General features: G+C 38.3%; 1 protein-coding gene across 5 annotated transcripts in view; it reads left to right on the top strand.

The window, feature by feature from the left end:
• The window catches only part of ESR1 (estrogen receptor 1), a 186,753-nt gene that overhangs the window by 21,590 nt on the left and 144,695 nt on the right, over positions 1 to 20,468 (top strand). For 3 of the 5 annotated variants that reach the window (XM_082049621.1, XM_082049622.1, XM_082049627.1), the window contains exon 1: positions 1,821 to 1,873. The exons of the other annotated variants lie outside the window; for them this stretch is intronic. In XM_082049621.1, the coding sequence (XP_081905747.1) occupies positions 1,849 to 1,873 (25 nt within the window). In that variant the 5' untranslated portion in view covers positions 1,821 to 1,848. Of the gene's footprint in view, positions 1 to 1,820; positions 1,874 to 20,468 lie in introns of those variants that run through there. 5 annotated transcript variants of the gene reach the window in all.

A 20,468-nucleotide genomic window follows, 5' to 3' on the forward strand; every position in this document is an offset into this window, starting at 1 on the left:
AAAACGGCACCATTTAAGTGATCCAAAGCTTTTTCTAAGAAGACAGTGATAAAATTTTTGTATCTGGTAGAATACTTGGAAGGATGTACGCAGTAATATGCACTAAGGATCTCAAAATGTATTTTTTTTCCGGAAAAAAATAAGTTCCAAACATTTCAGTTTTAGTAGATTTGGACACATTTCCTTTATATTTAAATAATCAATGGCAACAGCTCTCGTGTATTTTTCTGCTCTACTACTTGGAGTCAATTTTTGTGTTTCCATTCACAACCATTAATAAGAACAGGGAAGACACAAAGAGCCTTTTTATGCTACCATCTTCATGTGGACTAGTACCTCATTTAGCGAAAAATTCAATGTAAGTATTGGGATATCCTGTAGAATAAAATAGATCTTTGTTTTGCATTGTCAAAGTAGCTGTTTTGATTGAAGATATTATCTAATAATGTATATATTTTGCTACATATGTACTTGGCTGGGGGGTTTTGGGAGGAGACAGGAATTTAACTTGAGATTTACTATTAAGAAAAATTACCTTTGTGTTTTAAATTACCCTTGTGGTGTTGTTGTGTGCCCTTTTTTTTTTTTTTAAATGAAAGAATAATTTGGTTTCTTGAATCCTCTTCATATGATTTCATTTTTCTTGCACACTCTGAATCTGCTGTGCAGGATTTTGCATGACATTCTCTACTCCTGTGTTTATCTAAAAGCCCTTGTGAGCCATTTGCATTCAAAGGGTGGGCATGTCAATATTTTGTCTTAGAAATGCAAGGTGAGGGTGATTGTATTTAAGGATAGGAACAAGAAATTATTTCCTGCCCTCATCCTGTTAACATATGCAGCATATTTCTCGTCTCCTTGATCACAGTCTCCTTCATGCTGCTGTTTGCATCTTTCAGTAAAGCCTACTTCTACAATAACTGTCCTGACATGCACTAGAAACAAGGAAATGCTTGACATTTTATAGAACATAAAACTGTAATAATCTAATTTCAAATAAACTAGTAAATGGTGAAAGAGTTAACTGTTACAAAAGGTAACTTGTATTTCCTGTAATACAAAGAACAGGATATTGCTGGAACTTATTTTCCACAAGCTTTACAGAACTGGAAGATCTGGTCTTCTGACTGATATAATTAAACAGAAACCTCGAAATCAGCCCATGTTTTATTGTTGTATAGAACTTGCGTTTTTTCACTGATTCATCTGTTCAGCTTTTGCCTTGGATTCTTTGAATGTTCTCTCTATTTATAATTGTAGATTTACAGTGCATGTTTTACTAGTGTTTAGGTCTGCGACCATATTTTTTACTTGTAAAAGTGAAAGCAATCTTCCAAATGCGTTTACAGCTCTCCCAATTATCTTAAGAGCATATGCTTTTAAAAAAATTGCTTCCTCTCTAGATACAAACTACTAAAAACCTTAACTTGAAGATGAAAATGGTTTCAGCAGTGGAGGTTTATTTTTAAGCAGTAATAGAATTATTTTTAAATTTAACAGATCCTATTTTCTCTTAAGGTCCAGTAATTTGTTGAGATTTATTAGAGCAGTTACCAGGTTTAGTTACATACAGACAGAGACTGAGATTTATAGCAGAAAACATTTCCCATGTGTTGCAAAGGTGGCCGATGCCGGGCTGCACGGCTCAGGGCATTGCCTGTTTGTCACTACAGACTAGGTTCCCGTCTAAATTTATCACCTTTTGCTGCTAAGGGCGTGTTATTGTGCCCGCGATACGTCTTTTCTTGCAAATGTGCTTCTGGTTCAGCTTCCTTGCTCCCGAGACTTTTCTATTTTGGTTCCCTGTGTCATGTGATCCCTCCAGCCAGTGGGAGCCCCGCAGAGGGAATGGCAACCGCCTGCTGGGATCAATGTAAGTCAGAAAAAACTCTTGGTTTTTTGCAGTTTCTGTCCCTCACACTCAATTTTAAATGCTGCTTTTACGCTGAACTTTTGCTGGCCACACCTAGTAATACCTACGGAAAAGCCTAGAGGTTAGGTTTTTTTGGTTTGATTTATTTTTTACCCTAACATAACTTTTTCTCACTATGTTTATTTTTTCCTGTGTCCTGCAATGGAGCTGAGAAGACTAAAAAAGCAACAGAAAACAAACAAAATGCATTCCAAATGTTGCCTGGAGTGCATTTTAAGTTTAGGAAGGAATATTTCAGGTGTAGTAGTGCTTTGTTTAATGTGTGCTATAGACAGTGTCAAAAATCCAGTGCTGTAGTTGAGAAGGAACGACGTGACCTCACCCCCCTCTTAGCCAAAATCGATCATTTCATTGGAAGAACAATGGTAAACAAACTGATCTGAAATCACATGCTCGTGTATTGGCCAACTGGCTGAGTCATAAAAAGTACTTTAGTTAAAGGGGGGTCATGTACATGGGGCCATGTATAATTTTTCTGGTATGAATGAAATTCTGTATTTTGATCTCAGCCAGTGCTGAGCCATACTTATTCTATACAATATTTAAATTGTGTTTTTGGTGTGTGTGGTTTTCTTTCTATCACAGAGGCTGTTCCTGGTACAAAGTGAGAGTCCTGTCTTTCTGTTTGTTAAGACAGTGTCTAAACTCAGTAGGTAAAATTTACCTAGTAATTACTACTGAGTATTGGTTTTGTCTAATTTAGCTATATTTTTTTATTAGATAAATAAGATTTTCCAAAAAACCTTCACATTCATAGCAGGATATAGGTATATTTTATATACTTTTTGTTTGGTTGGTTTTGTTTCTGTTTTGTTTGGTTTTCTTTTATTTTTGTTTCTTCCAAATTGCATGTGCTTTCTTTGAAGTTTACTTTCAAGATTCAAAGACTTATTTTAAATGAGTCCCTAAGTGATATACCTTGATATCATATGAAGGTTTGAGAACATGTGCTTGTGAAAAAGGTGTGATAAAACAATCTGGAATCTCCTCATTTCCCTTCATGGCCTGTAGTCTGCACCCTGTATTGCATCACTTGAAGGTGCAGAGGCCATTGCTGCACTTCATTTTATCTGTGTTGCTGATCTCTACCTTAATGACCAGGTGTTAGATGAAGGACTATTTGAAATCTATCTTCCTTCTGCCCCCCCCCCCCCAATCCATTTTGAACACAGAAATTTCACTTAATGATTACACTGAAGTACCAAGAACAGTGGTGCAGTATGCTAGTTTTTCAATGCAGTTCCTCTTGTTGTCATAGGCACTGAAAAATAATTGTCCCAAATTCTGTCTTGGTTGAATTGCTGAAATGCAAGAAGTGCAACAGCATCTGCGTGTAAATATCTGACTCAGAAACTGAAAACAATTAGAAAAAGCCATCCTCATTATGTAAACTGGATGAAATTTGGGACTCATTCCTACAGACTTTTTGTTTAAAAGTTTGCTTTGTTGGGTTTGTTGATAAAGCAAGGCATGTGCAGGAGAAAAGATTGTTTATACTGTTTTTAAAAAAATATGTTTGTTCATTAGGTGAAAAGGCAAGTACTAACCCAGTGTTGCCTATTTACCATTACTTCATGAGGATCCACAATACTGACATGCATATAACAGGAATTTTGAAACATCTTCTCAGAGCTGGATTCCCTGATGCTTCCTACAACTTAATACTAAGGCTTGAGAACAGGACTCCCCAGCTTAAGCAATGTGACAGTCTCTGTGGTAAACAGAGAAATTGGAATTGGTAAAATACGAGTTAGAGAATCTGTATTGTCACTTTTTTTTTTTTTTAACCTACTAATTCATATACTTCATTTATGCTCATCTGTCATCTGTGTTTCTGAGAAAGAACATAAGAAAACATAAAAAAAAAAAAAAAAAGGGGGAAAAAAGGAAAAAAACCCAACAACTTATTTTTTACTGTGAGATCAGGTTGCCCAGGGGAGGTTGTGGAGTCTCAGTCCTTGGAGATATTCACAACCAAACAGGACACAGCCCTCCCTGAGCATCCTGCTGTGAGCTTAGGGGTTGCACTGCATGATGGGGAACCCCAAGGTCCTTCCCAGCCACAACCATCCTGTGGGTCTCTGAGAATTTTCCCCTGCAGCTTGAGAGGTAGAGAGCACTGTCACTCTGCAAGGAGATCAAAAGTCACGTGTGGATATTTTAGACCTTGTGATTTTGCTGCCTCGGTTCAGTCATTAATCATGCATTTGGAGTGATGACCGTGTATGTCTTGCTGGAACCGCCTAATGAACGCCACTTGAAATGTCACTGACGAGCAAGTGGCTGTGAATGGTGAGCAGGGTTCAACTCTTCCCACCTCTTCATCACAGCTGTCCAAAACTACTTCTGGCAGCAGTTTTTTATCCCACGTCTTTTTTGCACTTACTCCTTGAGTGTAGCACAGTGGAAGGAGGGGACACTGACAGAAAAAAATGAGAAAGAGTAAAATTAATGAGAGTACTGTTGGAAAAGCGTAGGTAGAAAGTGAAGAGCCAGCGTGAATTGGGTTCTTACGTGTCTTGTCACTCTATTCAGATCCCACTATGGGATCTCAAGAAGCTGAGGAAGGGGTACAGGAGCTTGCAGAGTCCACACCAGGGTGTGTGGAAGGAAGGGAGAAAGAAGCAAACCTCATGGGAGCCCTGGAGGCTGCAAGAAATGTTGACGCCCAGTCCCATATACTGTGCATGGAGTTGCACTCTAGAGCCCTAGTGAGAGGTGCATGGAAACATGAGATCATTTCGTAGTAAATGAAAAGTGCAATAATAGTGAAAAGTGAAAACAAAAGTTTTTTTTTAAAAAATATAAATGTGCACATAAAATGCACTTGCCAAGCATTAAAGTGTAGAGAGTTCATTTTATACCTTTCGCACTAACATATGAATATAAATTTTAAATAAACATGGCAAAAGGTAATGACCTGTGTTTAGGAAAGGTGATTTTAAATCTTTCTGTCATAATGCTGCAGGTGATGATTTTGCTTAAGTATTGTTTATCTTGATGAGACATGAATACTTACCTGCAAAGCTGGTGCTGACACAAAGCCACTGTGAAAAAATCCAGACTGAAGCTGAAAATGCAGATGGGTTCAGCCCTCCAAGGGAAGTGTAGATCAGGGTATGTCCCTGATTGTAAGAGACACAGTGAGTTGGCTACAGGAGGTGAAGACTTGGTAAGAAGGATTATGCTCAGTGATTCAGAAGGCCATTTCCATTTCTGGCTAAGTAGTGTAATTGGAATTTTAAAACAGTACTTTTTTCTGAAGAAGACAGAGTTTAAAAATATGATCATATATTTTCTCACCAAATTATTATTTTTTTTTTCCTTTTTGGAGGGCAACATTGCAGATGAACGTGGAAGAAATTTGTGCAGTGCTTTCTTGTAGATGGATACGAGCATTTGACTTCTGCAATGAAAAATAATCCTTGGTATTAGTTTTAGGGAAAAAAAAAACATATTCCAAGGAGGCAGTAGCTGTAGCAGCTCAGTCTGGCAGCATTCAGCTAATGCTTGGTAACCAGTCTGAGGAAGAAGACAAAACTGCAGGAAGATATTTAAGAATAATTACGTGATATTAAACAATTTGCTTGATCTACAAGATGTATTTATTGATTTTCCTTTTTTGGTGGCTAGCATTTGCGTGTTATAGCTTTAGGAATTTGCAGTTCTTTTTGATATGCAAAAAGTCTTTTTTTTAATCAGATGCTAAGTTTAACAGAGTTAAGTAATTTCATTATAATTTGCCAGACCTAAAATTTGGGTTGTCCCTGCTATTTGTTTTTTTCTTTTTTAGTAGTTTGTTGTTATCATAGCTTACTGCAGAAGGTAGCTTAATGGACAAAAGGATAGAATTTTGTCAGTTCACCATTTAAGTATGTTCTAGAGTCTAAATCATAAATCTCAGTTATTTTTTTTAAGGTAAAATAATCCTTGGTTTAGAAAATATATTTTTGTGGCATCTTTCTATATTTTTATTATGGTGCCAATATAACTAATAGTTTTAGTGCAAAGTCCTACAGGTAATAAAAATATCATTTATCTTTTGTTTAATTATCTTAAAAATTGAATAGTTAAAGAAGAATAATCTGCAAATAAGTAAGTCTGGAATTATGCAGATATGTTTCAAATATTTTGGACTTTTAAAAAAAGTCCAATTGCATTTCTATATAGAGCTACTAGTTTTGTGTCTATTCAGTTTTAAATAGCTGTCATTTTTTTTTTTTTTTAAATCGAAGCCAAGAGTGAACTAAAATATTTAGATTTTGGTTGGTTTCTGAAAGTTTGTGCGTAATGCTCATGTAACTCCTTATAATTTTGCCTTTTATGTTCTTCTAGTGGAGATAAACTGATTGTGTCTTTACAAATAACACCATTGAGATCTTATTTTGCATTGATATAGTAGGAAGCATTTAATAATTGGCTCTCATTTTATTGGCATCACGAATTTTGAGGTAATGGACTTGAATTATATTTGTGGGCTCATCCTGCTCTGTAGTTATAAATCAACAACCTGCTTATTCATTCCAAAATACCATTAATCTCAGACTATGCTACTTCCCAGTATGAAAATATATCCACAACTAGTGCCTAGCTGTGTCCTCACCATCCCAAGAAATCATTTAGCTTCTACTTCCTCTGGCTTTGTATGAAGGACACTTTCTGTCCAGGTATTGATACCCTGCCTGGACACTTTTGGATATGAAAGCAACCCTGAAGTCTTGATTTCATGTGTTCATTAGAGAGCTGATGGCACATTTCACAAGAGTAAGGAGTGATAATATTTCCATCCCAGATAATCTGATTGTTCTCTTTTGTCAACCTAAACCCTTCCAGTAGTTTAAACCGGGCACCTTTCTTATGGATTTGCTTCTTGTCCTAATATATTGTAAATGTTGCTGTGTCGTGTTGAGCAGCGGCTTTGTACCAAACATGACCATATTTCAATGATATCTCTGCATATGTTGGTGTACTAGGCACACAAGAGCTTGCACATGCACACACTTTAAAGCAGGAGGACACATAAATGAAATTCTGTAATTTTATGACATATGAATAGTAGGAGTTCATAATTATTTCTTTAACACCTTGTTTTCTTGGGCAGTCTTGGTCTTAACAAAGCATTTGCAGTTGCTCACCGACAGAGCTTTTTATGCAAAATGTCTAGCACAAACAATGAAAAAAATAAATCTAGAGGAAAAGGAAGGTTGGCGCCTATCTAACGGAAGAAGATTACTTTCATTCTTCCTTTTTGACTTTTGACAAAGACCTGTCTTTTTAAAAAGATATTGATTTGTTTTCTTCCTTTATTTCTTTTATCTTGAAACCTAGCAACGTGAAGGATATACTTGTAGCAATGCCTTTAAAAATAAAAAAGAAAAAGCCAGAAAAAGCTGAGTCAAGAGAAACTCAAGAAACTTTATGAATTAGATAGTGAGTTAGTTATGCTTTTTTTATATTTTATTTTATTTTATTTTTTTAAAGGAGGCATAGGCAGAAGCAACTAATCTGTCTTCAGGGATTAAGCTAAGGCAAGTAAGACAAACCATTCAGCAAATTTGATCTTCGGTAACTTAAATGATTGAAAACTAGACAAAACATTGAACAACTCATTCTGTTCAAGGTAAAATTTTTGTGATGGAGAAATGTATACATTCTGAAGTGTGCTCATACCAGCTGCCTAGTGTTATGCAGCCTTTCAACCCAACCTGTTGCCCTTGTAAGACAACCAGGGTCCTCTACTTCTAGCAAATGCTGGGCTGGTTTAGGTCCTCACTGACTTGAGTGTCAGGGTTGGAGTAGGACTATACCTGTTGCACCCTGCTCTCTTGGCATGTCCATCCTGGTGGGTGTCCATCCCTGTGAATGTCTGGCAGTGCTGTGGTGACAGAGGGAGGGCTTGATGTCCTGGGTGACATATAATGCCAGACACATGGCTTAAGACTGTCCAAAGAGCCAATCTTGTGTTCAGACCCTAACAGCCCCATGAGGGGCAAGGATGTGTTCAGCACACTTTTGGAGTGGGGATTTCAGTTTCGTTTACTCCAAAAGGAATCTGTTTTATGCACACCCAGCTGCTCTGCAAACCAAGACAACTTTAGGGAGATCACTTCAGAACCTCGCTACTGCTGTGAACAAAACCGATAACATAGACACAGCTTATTTTTATTAACTAATTGCCTTCTCTGTGCTATTTAACTAACCTATCTCTATTTTGTCTCAACACTGGATCTGCTCTGACAAATCTGGCGATAACTTCTTGCAAAAGATTGGACCTTCACACTTAAAGCTACCTCTGCTGTCATAGAAACGTACTCAAAGAGAAAAGCAGACATTTTGGATAAAAGTGGAACATCATTTCCCTCTCAAAAATACTTTAAACTGAATTACATCTCTAGTGGCTGAAGTCTTGTGCACAGGACTGAGTGACTGGTAGTTACCTCCAAGGCTTCTTTTGTGCAAAGCAACTAACCTCTCTTGGTCTAAAGAGAAGGAGAAACATAGAATGGCATTAAGCAGAAATTTATTTCCACATCGGTAATGCACTAGGACTTGCTTATGCATAGACACAAGTCATAGTGCATCTCCTACATACTGGTAAGTTTTTGCTTTAATTCCATTTATTGAATCCAGGCTAAGTTGGGCAGCTAACCCAGAACTGAGCTGTCATAGCAACCAGATTGTGTAATTTGTTCACAGTGCTTATCCACATTTATCTTAAGCCTGGTTGGGCTGTTTTTCCTCTTTTGGACAGGCTGATCTAGAGCTTCACCCCTCTGGCAGCTGAGAAGCTATTAATTTCCATACCAAATTTGTTTGCAGTGCCAGCTTTCTTATTTTGGCCTAAGTATCTTTTAGGTCTTGATGTATATGCCTAATGTTGTTTTAATAGAGAGTGGTCAGACTTCCTCTCATCTTTGTTTTTCACTCTAAAGAAACCGAATTTTTAACCATAATTTATCTAGTATACTCTTCAACCTTCAGATCTTTATTGAATTCCAGCTGCCATTTCACCACTCACTTTATGTTGTGAAATACTTCTCCAGTTTGTTGCAGTTGGCGCTTACCCTTACTAGCCTAACATAGTATGATCAGCAAACTTAGATATATCTCTATTCACCCTCTTTTCCTGGTCTCTTACAAAATTATTAAATAATGGAGGCACTAATAGAAAGCCTTCCCATGTCACCTCCCTCCATTAAAAAATTCCTGACCATTAGTATTTGTTATTGTGTATTCCTAACTTTAAGCTGATTATTTAGGCCCACGGGGCCTGTCTGTGGCATCTCAGTTTCTCTAAGAGCATTTGGAGACAGAACTTGTTGAGTTACTTAATTATTTTCACATTGGTATTGACTCTGGAATAAAAATCCTTTTAGAGAAGCTCCCATGATGACACTTCTCCAAATGTTTTATTTATGGATGCTTTAATTTTGTTCGTGGTAGCAGTTTCTGTTAATTTACCCAGTAGAGATTCCTGGCTGTCTATTCTCAACTACCTTAGGTTTACCTCTCTCTTCCTCCGTTCCTAAATCCTTTTAAGATTTCACATCTCATTTTATCTTTTTTTTGTGTCCCTTGATACTGAGAACTTCACCCTCGAATTCCCTTTAAACTCGTCAGCTGATTCTGGTGGCTTATTTTTCTCCTTGAGGATTTTTCTATAACCTGACTGACACTTTAACTTTCAGACAAGTCCTTCTGTTCTGTTATTTGAATTTCCCTTAATGTCCTTGCTGTGAGCATGGGTGCAAAAACTTAATTTAGCTTTTCTGCTATAGCTTTATTTTCACTCAGTGCCCCTTTTACATCTTTATGTTTCAGACCTCTGGACACTCTGGCAAGCTTCCTGATCTTGATGTACTTATAAAAAAAACAACAAACAACAATAAACCAAAACCAAAATAAAACAAAAACCCCAACCTACAAAACCTCCTTGCAAGTTATTTCTCAAACCTTTTTGGCTTGTCCTATTGCATTTTTGCATTTAGTCTGCTAGGGTTTTAGTTTTGCTTTTATTGTCCTCATTAAGACACCAACTTCATTTTTTGAAGAGCTGTTTCAGATAACCTGTTACATTTGTAGTTAGCTGTGTTGGTTTCCATATGTTTGATCAGTATCACTCAGTATGTTCTGTGTGCTACCTGCAAACACTTTGCTCTTCTATTTGTTGACTTGTTAGTTCCTTTACAGCAACTTGCTTATTTCTGTGCAGCTGCTGTTTTCCCAATCAAGAGGTATTTTATGGAATTTGTTGGCTTTGTTTACTGCTATAAAGATGCTTAATTTAAGAGCTTTGATTGCTATTACAAATTGGCTCTTTGATAGCAAAATTCCTACATATTGGGAATCCAATCAAAGTTAAATTACTGTTTGCTTATCTTGCGGATTTTCTGTTTAGCTGCTCTCCGAGGCATTCATTAATAGTGTCTAACAGTTTCGTTTTGCAGTCATGCACAACCTTTATATTTACTTGAGTGTACAGGAATATCTTCTGTCTACCAACACTGTTTGCCCCATCTCCAAAGTTTTAAGAATAGCCAGTCACCAGCTACAGCATAGCTGGAGAAACCAGGAACAGTAAAAGCATACTAGGTATTCATTTTAATATATGACAATTTGTTTTGTTTCATACTTTTCCTGTAATCAATTTGTCAGCCTATTATGTTAAATGCCTTACAGTAGGTAAATACATTACACAATGCTATGGCTCCCATCGGGAAAGTATTTTATCAGTTAGTTTGAGAGGAAAATATGTACTTGTATAACCTTATTGGCTGATATTATTATATTAGTCTCTAATTCTTAATTAAAACCTTCATTTCCCTTGAGAGTAAAATCAGATATTGTGTCTAGGTTAATGGGGTCATCCTGTTTCTTTGAAATTCCAGCATGATACTAGCATTTCCCCCCACCCCTCAAGTCTTATGAATTTTCAGTATTTCATGATTTATTGAAAACCATAGTTCATGTGCAGAGAAGTCATTGGCCAGCTCTTTTAAGTCTTCTAACATTTTTTTCAGACATACTAGCTAAAAAAATATGGCAGTAACTGCAGCTTAACATTATTGTGAATTGTTACAAGGATGGAGAGTGACTTAGCATCATCTAGCTTATCCCCCCAAACCAGAACAGGCTTACTTAATGCTGCTGTGTCTCTTTTTGCATGTTAGTTTTTGAGAATATCAATGTTTCATTCTGAGAAATGTCTGCCAATATTAAGATTCTTTTTTATTCCCTAAATGTTTTAGAAAACTGACTTCCTTACCGGAACTGTTGCCTAATTTTTGTGTCTCTTTGTTTCAGTTATTAATTTTCCTGAAATGCTGCCTTATATCTGTTTTCACTTTACAATTATATTCTCTGCACATATTTGAGCTTTCAATTATGTTTTGAGAATCTAAAGTGTTATTATCCCAAACTATTATTAAATTTATAATTTTTCACTTATTCATCTTATAAACTAATGGTAAACAAGATTTTATTTTCCTTTTTTATTTTTTGAACCATGGTATTTTGTCAATTATAGTTTTTCCCAGCAGCCAGTAGAATATGCTTAAAAAGTTTTCAAATAGCCTTCATATTTTATAGGCAAATGCTTGCTCTCAGATGATTTTAATCCTCTTTGTTTTCATATCTGTGAAACTGTCCCTTTAAAATTAGAAAGGGTGTGTGCATATATATATATATATATATATATATGACTGATTTGGACTTGATACTATTTGCAGCTTGTTGCAGTCAAATTGTTATCAGTTGCATCTATGTGATTGTAAACTTTTTTGTTAAATTCTTCTCTCTTCTTCTTTTGTCAAATGATATGTAATTTCCCTGTGTTGGATCCAGCAATTTTGATTTGGGAAATTACTGTGTATAATTTTTAGGCTATCCAAAGATTCTTTAATTTTGAAAACTTGTAATAAAGATCCCTATGACAAGCATGGCTCACATTCTGTTTAGTTTTACTCTAGTCTTCTACTGAAGTTTCTTTTCTTGGTTGTTAATTCCTCTGTCTTGCAAAATATATCATTAAATTTATTTGTAGTGTGCTTCATATATTTAATAAGATACTTGAAGTTAAGAACATAAGAGCTTTTCTGGATCTAGGCCCTAGTCTCTGTTGCCTTCTTTTTTTATTACCACTTTTATCTTGCTTTTCACTTTCTTATCACTCATTCTTCTTTTTATATTATTTCCTTACCTTGTCTACACATCCCACATCTCTCATGCAATTTCCTTTCTTGGCTTTGCTTCTCCCCAGCACTCCTTTTTGAGTCTTTTCCATCTCTCCCCACAGTTTATGGCTCTGAAGAATTACTTGCATTATCACAGTTTCTATTCTTGGCACTGTATTATTCATTTACAGTGTCATATTAGTATTAAAGTAGCCTACCTTGAGAAAATATCTGTACTTTTGAAGTCAGATGCACATATGGAAATATTAGGAAATGTTAGTCATTAACATCCATTTTCTTTTTTTCTTTCTTGTTCTTCTTTCTAGTACAACTTCTGGGTTATAATATTGGATACAGTGACTGATAATATTTTCATGATGTATTCCCTTTCCCTTCATGGAACTGTTGATACTGCAATCGTAAAAAAGCAGTCAGTGGAGACATGAAGAAACACTGTGGGTGAAATGAAGAGCTAATACAAAATGCATTCGCTGTTCTGCTTTGTCAGAGTTCATGGATTCTTGCAAAATCATTGAGACTTAGGAACTTTAAGCCATGAACCTTACCCCCATTTGCTAAATGAGAACATTGACATTATTTCCTAGTTGATGACAGCTTCTTTTCCTTTCGTTTCTCCTTCTCGTCTTCTCCCCTTCCATCTTACTCCCCCATCTCTCCTTCTTCCCTCATAACAGAACTGTTCAAAGTAGAATGAATGTTAAACTGCAACAGAAAAATAAGTCAGCTCTCTATGTTGCCTGCTAACTTGAAAGGATGTTAGCCTGTCTGGGAGTCCTTAATTAAAATGAAATAGTTATAAAAGAACATGGTTGTTTAGTTTCAGCAATTTTCCTAATTTTCCCTTGGCAACCAGAACAGAAAAGTTGATTTGCTCTTTTGTGGATGGTATGTATTTGAACCAACAACTTCGTTGTCTTAGTTGATCCAGATGTTTCATTCTGTGAGGTACAAAAACCTCCCTTGTCTGTGTTATGTTTTGTTTTGGTTTTGACCTGTGGGTCAGTTTAAAAGGTAACGTGATACACAATCTAAGCAAGACACATGCGCCTCCTCCATCCTGGTGAAGGATTTCTTGCAGTCTTCTGGCAAGACCTGCCCTTTCTGCAGAATGTAACATAGCAAATGCTTGTAAAGAAAACCTGAAGTGATGCTGTCTTTGTAGCTGCCTTTGTCCAGGAAGCAGTGGGAAGTGAAGGAAGAAGTCACCACTGGCTCAGCTGAGCTGCTCCCAGCGCTGGTGTAAAGACCCCTGGTGGTACGCACTCCAGCTCGGCTTAGGCTGCAAGGTGTGTTCAACTTTGCTGTTGCCAGTTGTAATGCACAGGCTGAAGTGTTGTTAGTGGTGTGTTTCCGTACTATTTGCCTTTACATAAGGCTGCAGTTACCATTCAATGCCTGGTTCAGGAGGAAACTCTTTAGTCCCTTTGCTGATGAACTGGCTGACAGTCACCACTTTTTCGCCTTGCTTTTTTCCTTCTCATTGTCCATATCTGTTTTATTTTTTGCTCTCTTTCTTCAGGCTCTAGCCTCTGCACTGTCCCTCCATTCTTTCTGCACGTTCTCAGCTGGTGATGCCCCTGACCAAGACTTCACTGTTTGTCCTGTGTGGTAGCTCTCCCCATGCCTGTTGCTCCCCGATTCCTTTATGGATGGGCGTCCCTCCTCCCGACAACCAGGTCTGCTGAAGGCAGAGGCTGCTTAGAGGGCTCCCTAGAGCCTGCAGCTCCAGCTCCATTACCTCTGCAACTGATGTGAGTGGCAGTAAGGTTTGCATGTGTTGTCTTGAGCACGGAGGAGAAGTGTAGCCAGAAGAGTGAACCGTTTAAATGGTTCAGATGTTGAAGAAGCATCTGACTTTTCAAATCAGTCTTGAGTGGCTTAGGAAACTCAGATTAATTTCATGGTTCAAAGATGGTTTTGGTGGCAAAAGAGTTTTCAGATAGTACAAAGAATTAAAAAAGAAAATTTAGTTAAATTTAACAGCCTTCAATTTCTGCAGCCTATTCTCACTTCAAAGTCAGTCAAACTGCCACAAAATCTGTGTAAAAGAAGTGAAGCATAAAGTTGCAATTTTTGCAATTACCTTTGAAACAACTTTTTTTTATCCCTTTGGAGAATAGCTGCTTCCTTTTCTGAGTCTGAGTGAGTGTTGTGAAAGACTTAGGCTTCATTCTGTAATTAATATGTTCATACATATGTATATACACAGAATCACAGATTGTTAGGGATTGGAAGGGACCTCAAAAGATCATCTAGTCCAATCCCCCTGCCAGAGCAGGAACACCTAGATGAGGTTACCCAGGAATGTGTCCAGGTGGGTTTGGAAAGTCTCCAGAGAAGGAGACTCCACAACCCCCCGGGCAGCCTGTTCCAGTGTTCTGTCATCCTCACTGTGAATAAGTTTCTTCTCATATTTATGTGGAACCTCCTGTGTTCCAGTTCGTACCCATTCCCCCTTGTCTTTTCATTGGTTGTCACTGAGAAGAGCCTGGCTCCATCCTCGTGACACTCACCCTTTATATATTTATAAACATTAATGAGGTCACCCCTCAGTCTCCTCTTCTCCAAGCTAAAGAGACCCAACTCCCTCATAAGCCTTTCCTCATAAGGGAGATGCTCCACTCCCTTAATCATCTTTGTGGCTCTGCACTGCACTCTCTAAAGCAGAACTGAGGGGCCCAGAACTGGACACAATATTCCAGAGGTGGTCTCACCAGGGCAGAGTAGAGGGGAAGGAGAACATCTATCGACCTACTAACCATCCCCCTTCTAATACACCCCAGGATGCCATTGGCCTTCTTGGCCACAAGGGCACAGTGCTGGCTCATGGTCATCCTGCTGTCCACCAGGACAACCAGGTCCCTTTTGCCGAAAACTGCTCTCCAACAGGTCGTTCCCCAACTTATACTGGAACCTGGGGTTGTTCCTGCCCAGATGCCAGACTCTACACTTGCCCTTGTTATATTTCATAAAGTTTTTCCCCACCCAACTCTCCAGCCTGTCCGGGTCTCACTGGATGGCAGCACAGCCTTCTGGCGAGTCAGCCACTCCTCCCAGTATTGTGTCATCAGCAAACTTGTTGACAGTGCACTCTATTCCCTCATCCAAGTAATTGATGAATATATTGAATAGTACTGGTCCTAGTACCGACCCTTGAGGCACGCCACTAGATTCAGGCCTCCAAGTGGACTCTGCCCCATTGACACTGAATCTCTGGCTTCTTTCCTTCAGGCAGTTCCCAGTCCACTTCACTACCTGATCATCCAGTCCACACTTCCTCAGTTTAGCAGTGAGGATGCTGTGTGAGACTGTGTCACGTGCTTTACTGAAACCAAGATAGACCACATCCACTGCTTTACCATCATCTAGCCACCTGGTTGTGTCCTCATAAAAGTCTATGAGGTTGGTTAAGCATGACTTCCCCTTGGCGAAGCCATATTGACTACCTGTTATGACCCTCTTATCCTTAAAATGCCTTGAGATGGCACCAAGGATAAGTTGTTCCATCACTTTCCCAGGTATAGAGGTGAGGCTGACTGGTCTATAGTTACCCAGGTCCTCCTTCTTGCCCTTCTTGAAGACTGGAGTGACATTTGCTTTCCTCCAGTCTTCAGGCACCTCTCCTGTTTCCCATGACTTAGCAAAGACGATGGACAGTGTTCCAGCAATGACCTCAGCACCTGTGTGTGCATCCCATCTAGACCCATGGATTTATGGATGTTCAGATTAATTGCTCCCTAACCCAGTCCTCATCAACTAAGGCAAACTCCTCCATTTTCCTGCCTTCCTCTGGGGCCTCAGGGGTATGAGGCTCCTCAGGACAGCCTCTGGCAGAGTAGACAGAGACAAAGGCGGTATTCAGTAACTCTGCCTTGTTTGTATCTTTTGTCACCAGGGAACCCACCCCATTCATCAGTGGCCCTACATTGCCTCTGGTGTTAGTTTTATATGCCATGTATTTGAAGAAGCTCGCTCTTTTGTACTTGACCCCTCTCTCAAGTTTTAATTCTAAGGAGGCCTTAGCTTTCCTAGTTGTCTCACTACATCCTCTGACAACAGCCTTATATTCTTCCCAAGTGGCCAGCCCCTACTTCCAGGATCTGTAAAATCTCCTCTTCCACTTAAGTTTTCCCAGCAGTTCCCTGTTTAACCAAGCAGGTCTCCTAGCTCCCTTCTATGACTTCCTACATGTCAGGATGCTCCGATCTGAAGAAGCAGTACCTGAATGCTAAAAAACTATTTTAGGCCCCTTTACCTTCAAGTACCCTTTCCCACAGGATTTCCCCTAGCAATTGCTTGAAAAGGTCAAAGTTGCCCTACTGAAGTCCAGGGTTGCAATTTGCTTGGTGTTCTGTTCCTGCCACGTGAGCTCCTGAACTCCATGGTCACTGCAGCCAAGGCAGCCCCCAACCTTTACCGCTTCAACCAGACCCTCCTTGTTAGTGAGGATGAGATCCAGCAGCGCTCCTCTCCTAGTTGGCTCATCCACCTTTTGCATCAGGAAGTTATCATCAACACACTGGAGGAACCTCCTGGATTGTGGATGGCTGGCTGAGTAGTCCTTCCAGCAAACATCAGGGTAGTTAAATATATACACATTTATATGTGTGTCTATAAACACACATACACACATGTATTTAACTATTCCTGTCTATAACAAATATGCCATTAGCACAGAGTTCATGTCATTTATCAATAAGTTCATTTTGGAGAGATGTTGCTTGACGCTTCCTCCCCTGCTGTCCCCCAACATCTTTTCTTTTGCACCTGGAAGTATAATTTGCTTTTGCTCTAAAAAGTATTGCTATACTCAAATTATCATGCTTCTCATTCAGTGTAAATTTCTGTGTGTTTTACTTAGTTTTTTAAAGGGTTGCCCTGGCACCTTTCAATATAGTTTATCCTGCAAATCCATATGAGTCAGGCAAACAGTAAAGACAGTTGGATTCTTGCACATCTGAGCTTTTTCAGGTTATTATTTTGTAAAGGCAGAATAGAGGGTTTCATATTTTATCTGAGTTACTTTAACCCCATAATAACTGTTTCTTGTGAAGGTGATTGGAGGCTGAATGTTGTTGGGACTAAAGAGCTAAAGTGTCTATAAAATCTGGCAAAAGAGACACATGCTGTCTTTATATATTTCTTAATTCTAAGTGAGGCTACCACAGCTGGAAAACAGGAAATTGTGGGAATACAGAAGTGAAGAAATGGAAGAAACACCTCTTCACTCTGGAGCATGGAAGTATTTCAACAAGGGAAGAAAATTAAAGTTGTCTTTAGGAAGGAATGCCAAAGCATTCCTCAAAATTTACAGAGGACGAAATACTGGTGGAAAAGAGTACTTCCATCTAGGGTGATCTGGGCAGTTTGGTTAGTTTAGTTCATACAAACAATTCATGTTTTATTTTGGCCACAAATAGTGTGACTGGTCTGGAAATAAAGACTGTTCGCTGTTCTTGTCCAAGCATGTTGTGGATGTGCTCACGTTAGCAAGTAGTGCAGCAGGATAGCAACAGGCCCAGAAAGCAAGACAGCTGGTGCTGAGGAACCTCACCTCCACACTATCCAGGCTTCAGGGGATTTTGCTATGGAAAAACTGTAGTCTGGTGCTGTGGACTAAACCAACCCCTACATTGTAGGGGAGCTCCAGGAGAACATCTGGCTGAGTTTCAACCAAAGGCAATCAGCCTTATAAATGGTGATGGATTATTAATGTATGTACATGAATAATAGTTTCATAATATACATCTCCTTGAGATAGCAGGTGAAAATACATTAAGGCCAAAAGCTGGGAAAAAAGGCACAAATATTTAAGAAGGGGATAATTAACCCTTGGAAAAGGCAGAGATTATATTGTAGAAAATCCATTCAAATATATAAGTCATTGTATTAGATTGTAATTTGTGAAAGTGAGCAGCGCGTAGGAAGATGATTAGTTGCCTGATTGCAATACAGGACTTGGAAGTGAATTTTCCTGGGCCCGTTTCACATGCATAGGTTGTCCCTATGTCTTGTTCTTTATTACTCATCACTTTTGCCCCCACATGCTAATTCTGGCTCTGCTGATAATTTCTTGTGTCACTCCCAGAAACCTTCCCCATTGCTGGTTCTCACTGAGGCAGGGGTAGCGCTAGATGGCTGTGATATGCCTTTAATTAATGAATATTGCCAGATTTCTTGAAATCTTCGTGCTGGTGGTGCTATAGTAATGTGAAATGTTGTCTGAGTATTACTCGGCACAGTTCTATTCACAGACACATCCTTGAAGGTTTCGATGTTATGTCTTCAGGTTATTTTTATATTTACAAGGATGTCTACTTTTAAAAAGATTTCTAGTTGTTTGGAAAACAGCTTCTGGATCAAAATCCTCCTGGGATTAAAGTGTCCTCTCTACACCTTGTGAATTTTTTTCTTGCCAGCCATCCTTGCTTTTTTTTATACATATTTTTTTTCCTCCTCTCTTCTCTTGTTTATTCATTTGTCTGGGTACCCTTAGCAACATCTTTTACTAATGGAAAAATAGCAATGCTTTCTGTCATCTCGCTGTGATTGAATCATAAACAGAATTTACTTGACAAAGCATTTAGGTTTTCAGTCCCACTGTTGCTTCTATGATCCTGAACATTTAATACTGTTTATCAGGGAGATCTGCAGATTCTTAATTTGTCTTTTTCATAGTTGTTATTGCAACCTTACCTGGAATTTAGAAGTGGAAAAATAGTCACCTGTGCATAGTAGGATCTCTGTCCCTGGATTGGATGAAGTAAGTCTTCCCCCTTGTATTTTGTATGATTGCATATTATGGATTGCAGTCTCCAGAGAAATCACTTTGCAGAGTTCCTCTACAGAGACTTAAAGGGTCACACAATGAAAATTCAGTCTTCTCTCTTTTTTTTTCTTTTTTTCCTGAACAACTCTCTTTAAGAATTGCAGTATTACTTTTTGCATCAGCTCCCTTGTTTCTGGAGGCCAGGGGGTGCTATAGGTATATATATTATAATCTATGTAGGTCTAGTAGTCCATATAGAGGGCTCATGAAACCTGCTGTGTATTTTATTTTCTTGTTTTTCTCAATTCTAAGTGTTTAATTTCTTAACAAAATTATTTCCGTGGCAGAAAAGGTGTGTCTTTAGAAAGGTCCTTGGATTTCTAGTACAGTTGGAATGTATATGCATCTTATCTGATTGAGGGAATGGATAAATGGGGCTTAGGCTTGGGAGTTCAGCCCTGGGCAAAGACGAACCGCGCACTGATAATATGATTTCTTTTGTTAAGGGTGGAGACCTTGTGGCATGGAATGAAATGGAAGAGAAATGTTTTATTTCCCAGATAAAACCCACATATATAAACATGTGTAAATAAAATATGTATACACGTGTGTTTTTACATTACTTTCACAGTGGGGAAATTTTGAAAAATAATTTCCGTAGTCAAATCTTTACTATTTGAGCATATTCTCAGAATCAGTTTAGTTAATTAAACACCTGCTATTCCTTTTCTCCTGTTCTAACCATTCAGATCTGTGTAAGCAGCAAGGAAGTGTACAAGTCTAAGAATTTTTTTTGTAAAGTGAGAACATAGTGTACATGGATGTTCATATTAGCCTGAGTGCAAAGGAGACATCAGTAGATTCACACAGAGCATATCATATCTGGTTTTGTTCGTGTGTTAGAGTCCCTGATGAACTAATAATTGATTAAATGGATGGCTTGTGGGTAGTAAGACCTGGACCAACTTTTTTTCAGTACCGCAGTGTTTTTCCAGAAGTGGTTATTTGAAACTGCACAAATGAAATCCTGGACCCCTAGTTTTTAATTACCTTTTAATGATAATTTATGATTGCCTGTTCTAATGTGCTGTGTCACAATTAAAATAATATTTTCTTTATTTCTTACTGCCAACAGTGCAGGATTAAATGCATATATCATTCCTGTCTTCAGGGTAGCACATGAGCATGTTCTGCAGACATGTATAGTGCCTGCTAGCTTTGTGTATATGCAGTTGTGCATATATGTCTGCAATCACACAGAGGTTTTTGCAGTATTTTGATTTGCTTCCAGCTGATCTTGACAGACTTGCATGTCTTTCACATCCATTTGAAAATCATTTCAGGTGTAGAGGAGTTTAGAGTTGACTTTATACTTAAAAATTAATAAAAATTTTAAATAGGTGCTAATAAGAATATCCTTTCACATACTGAAATTAATTTATTCATTTAAAAATGCATGGTCTAAAACCAAAAAGGCTATGGGCACAGTACATGAATGTTGACATTGCAATGCTGGCTTCAGGTATTCCTGCCCTCCTGCCAGTGATTCTCACAGAGTTACTGGGTCAGCCCT

This window comes from Streptopelia decaocto (genome assembly GCF_964273445.1).
Source record: "Streptopelia decaocto genome assembly, chromosome: 3".
NCBI classification, from domain to species: domain Eukaryota; kingdom Metazoa; phylum Chordata; class Aves; order Columbiformes; family Columbidae; genus Streptopelia; species Streptopelia decaocto.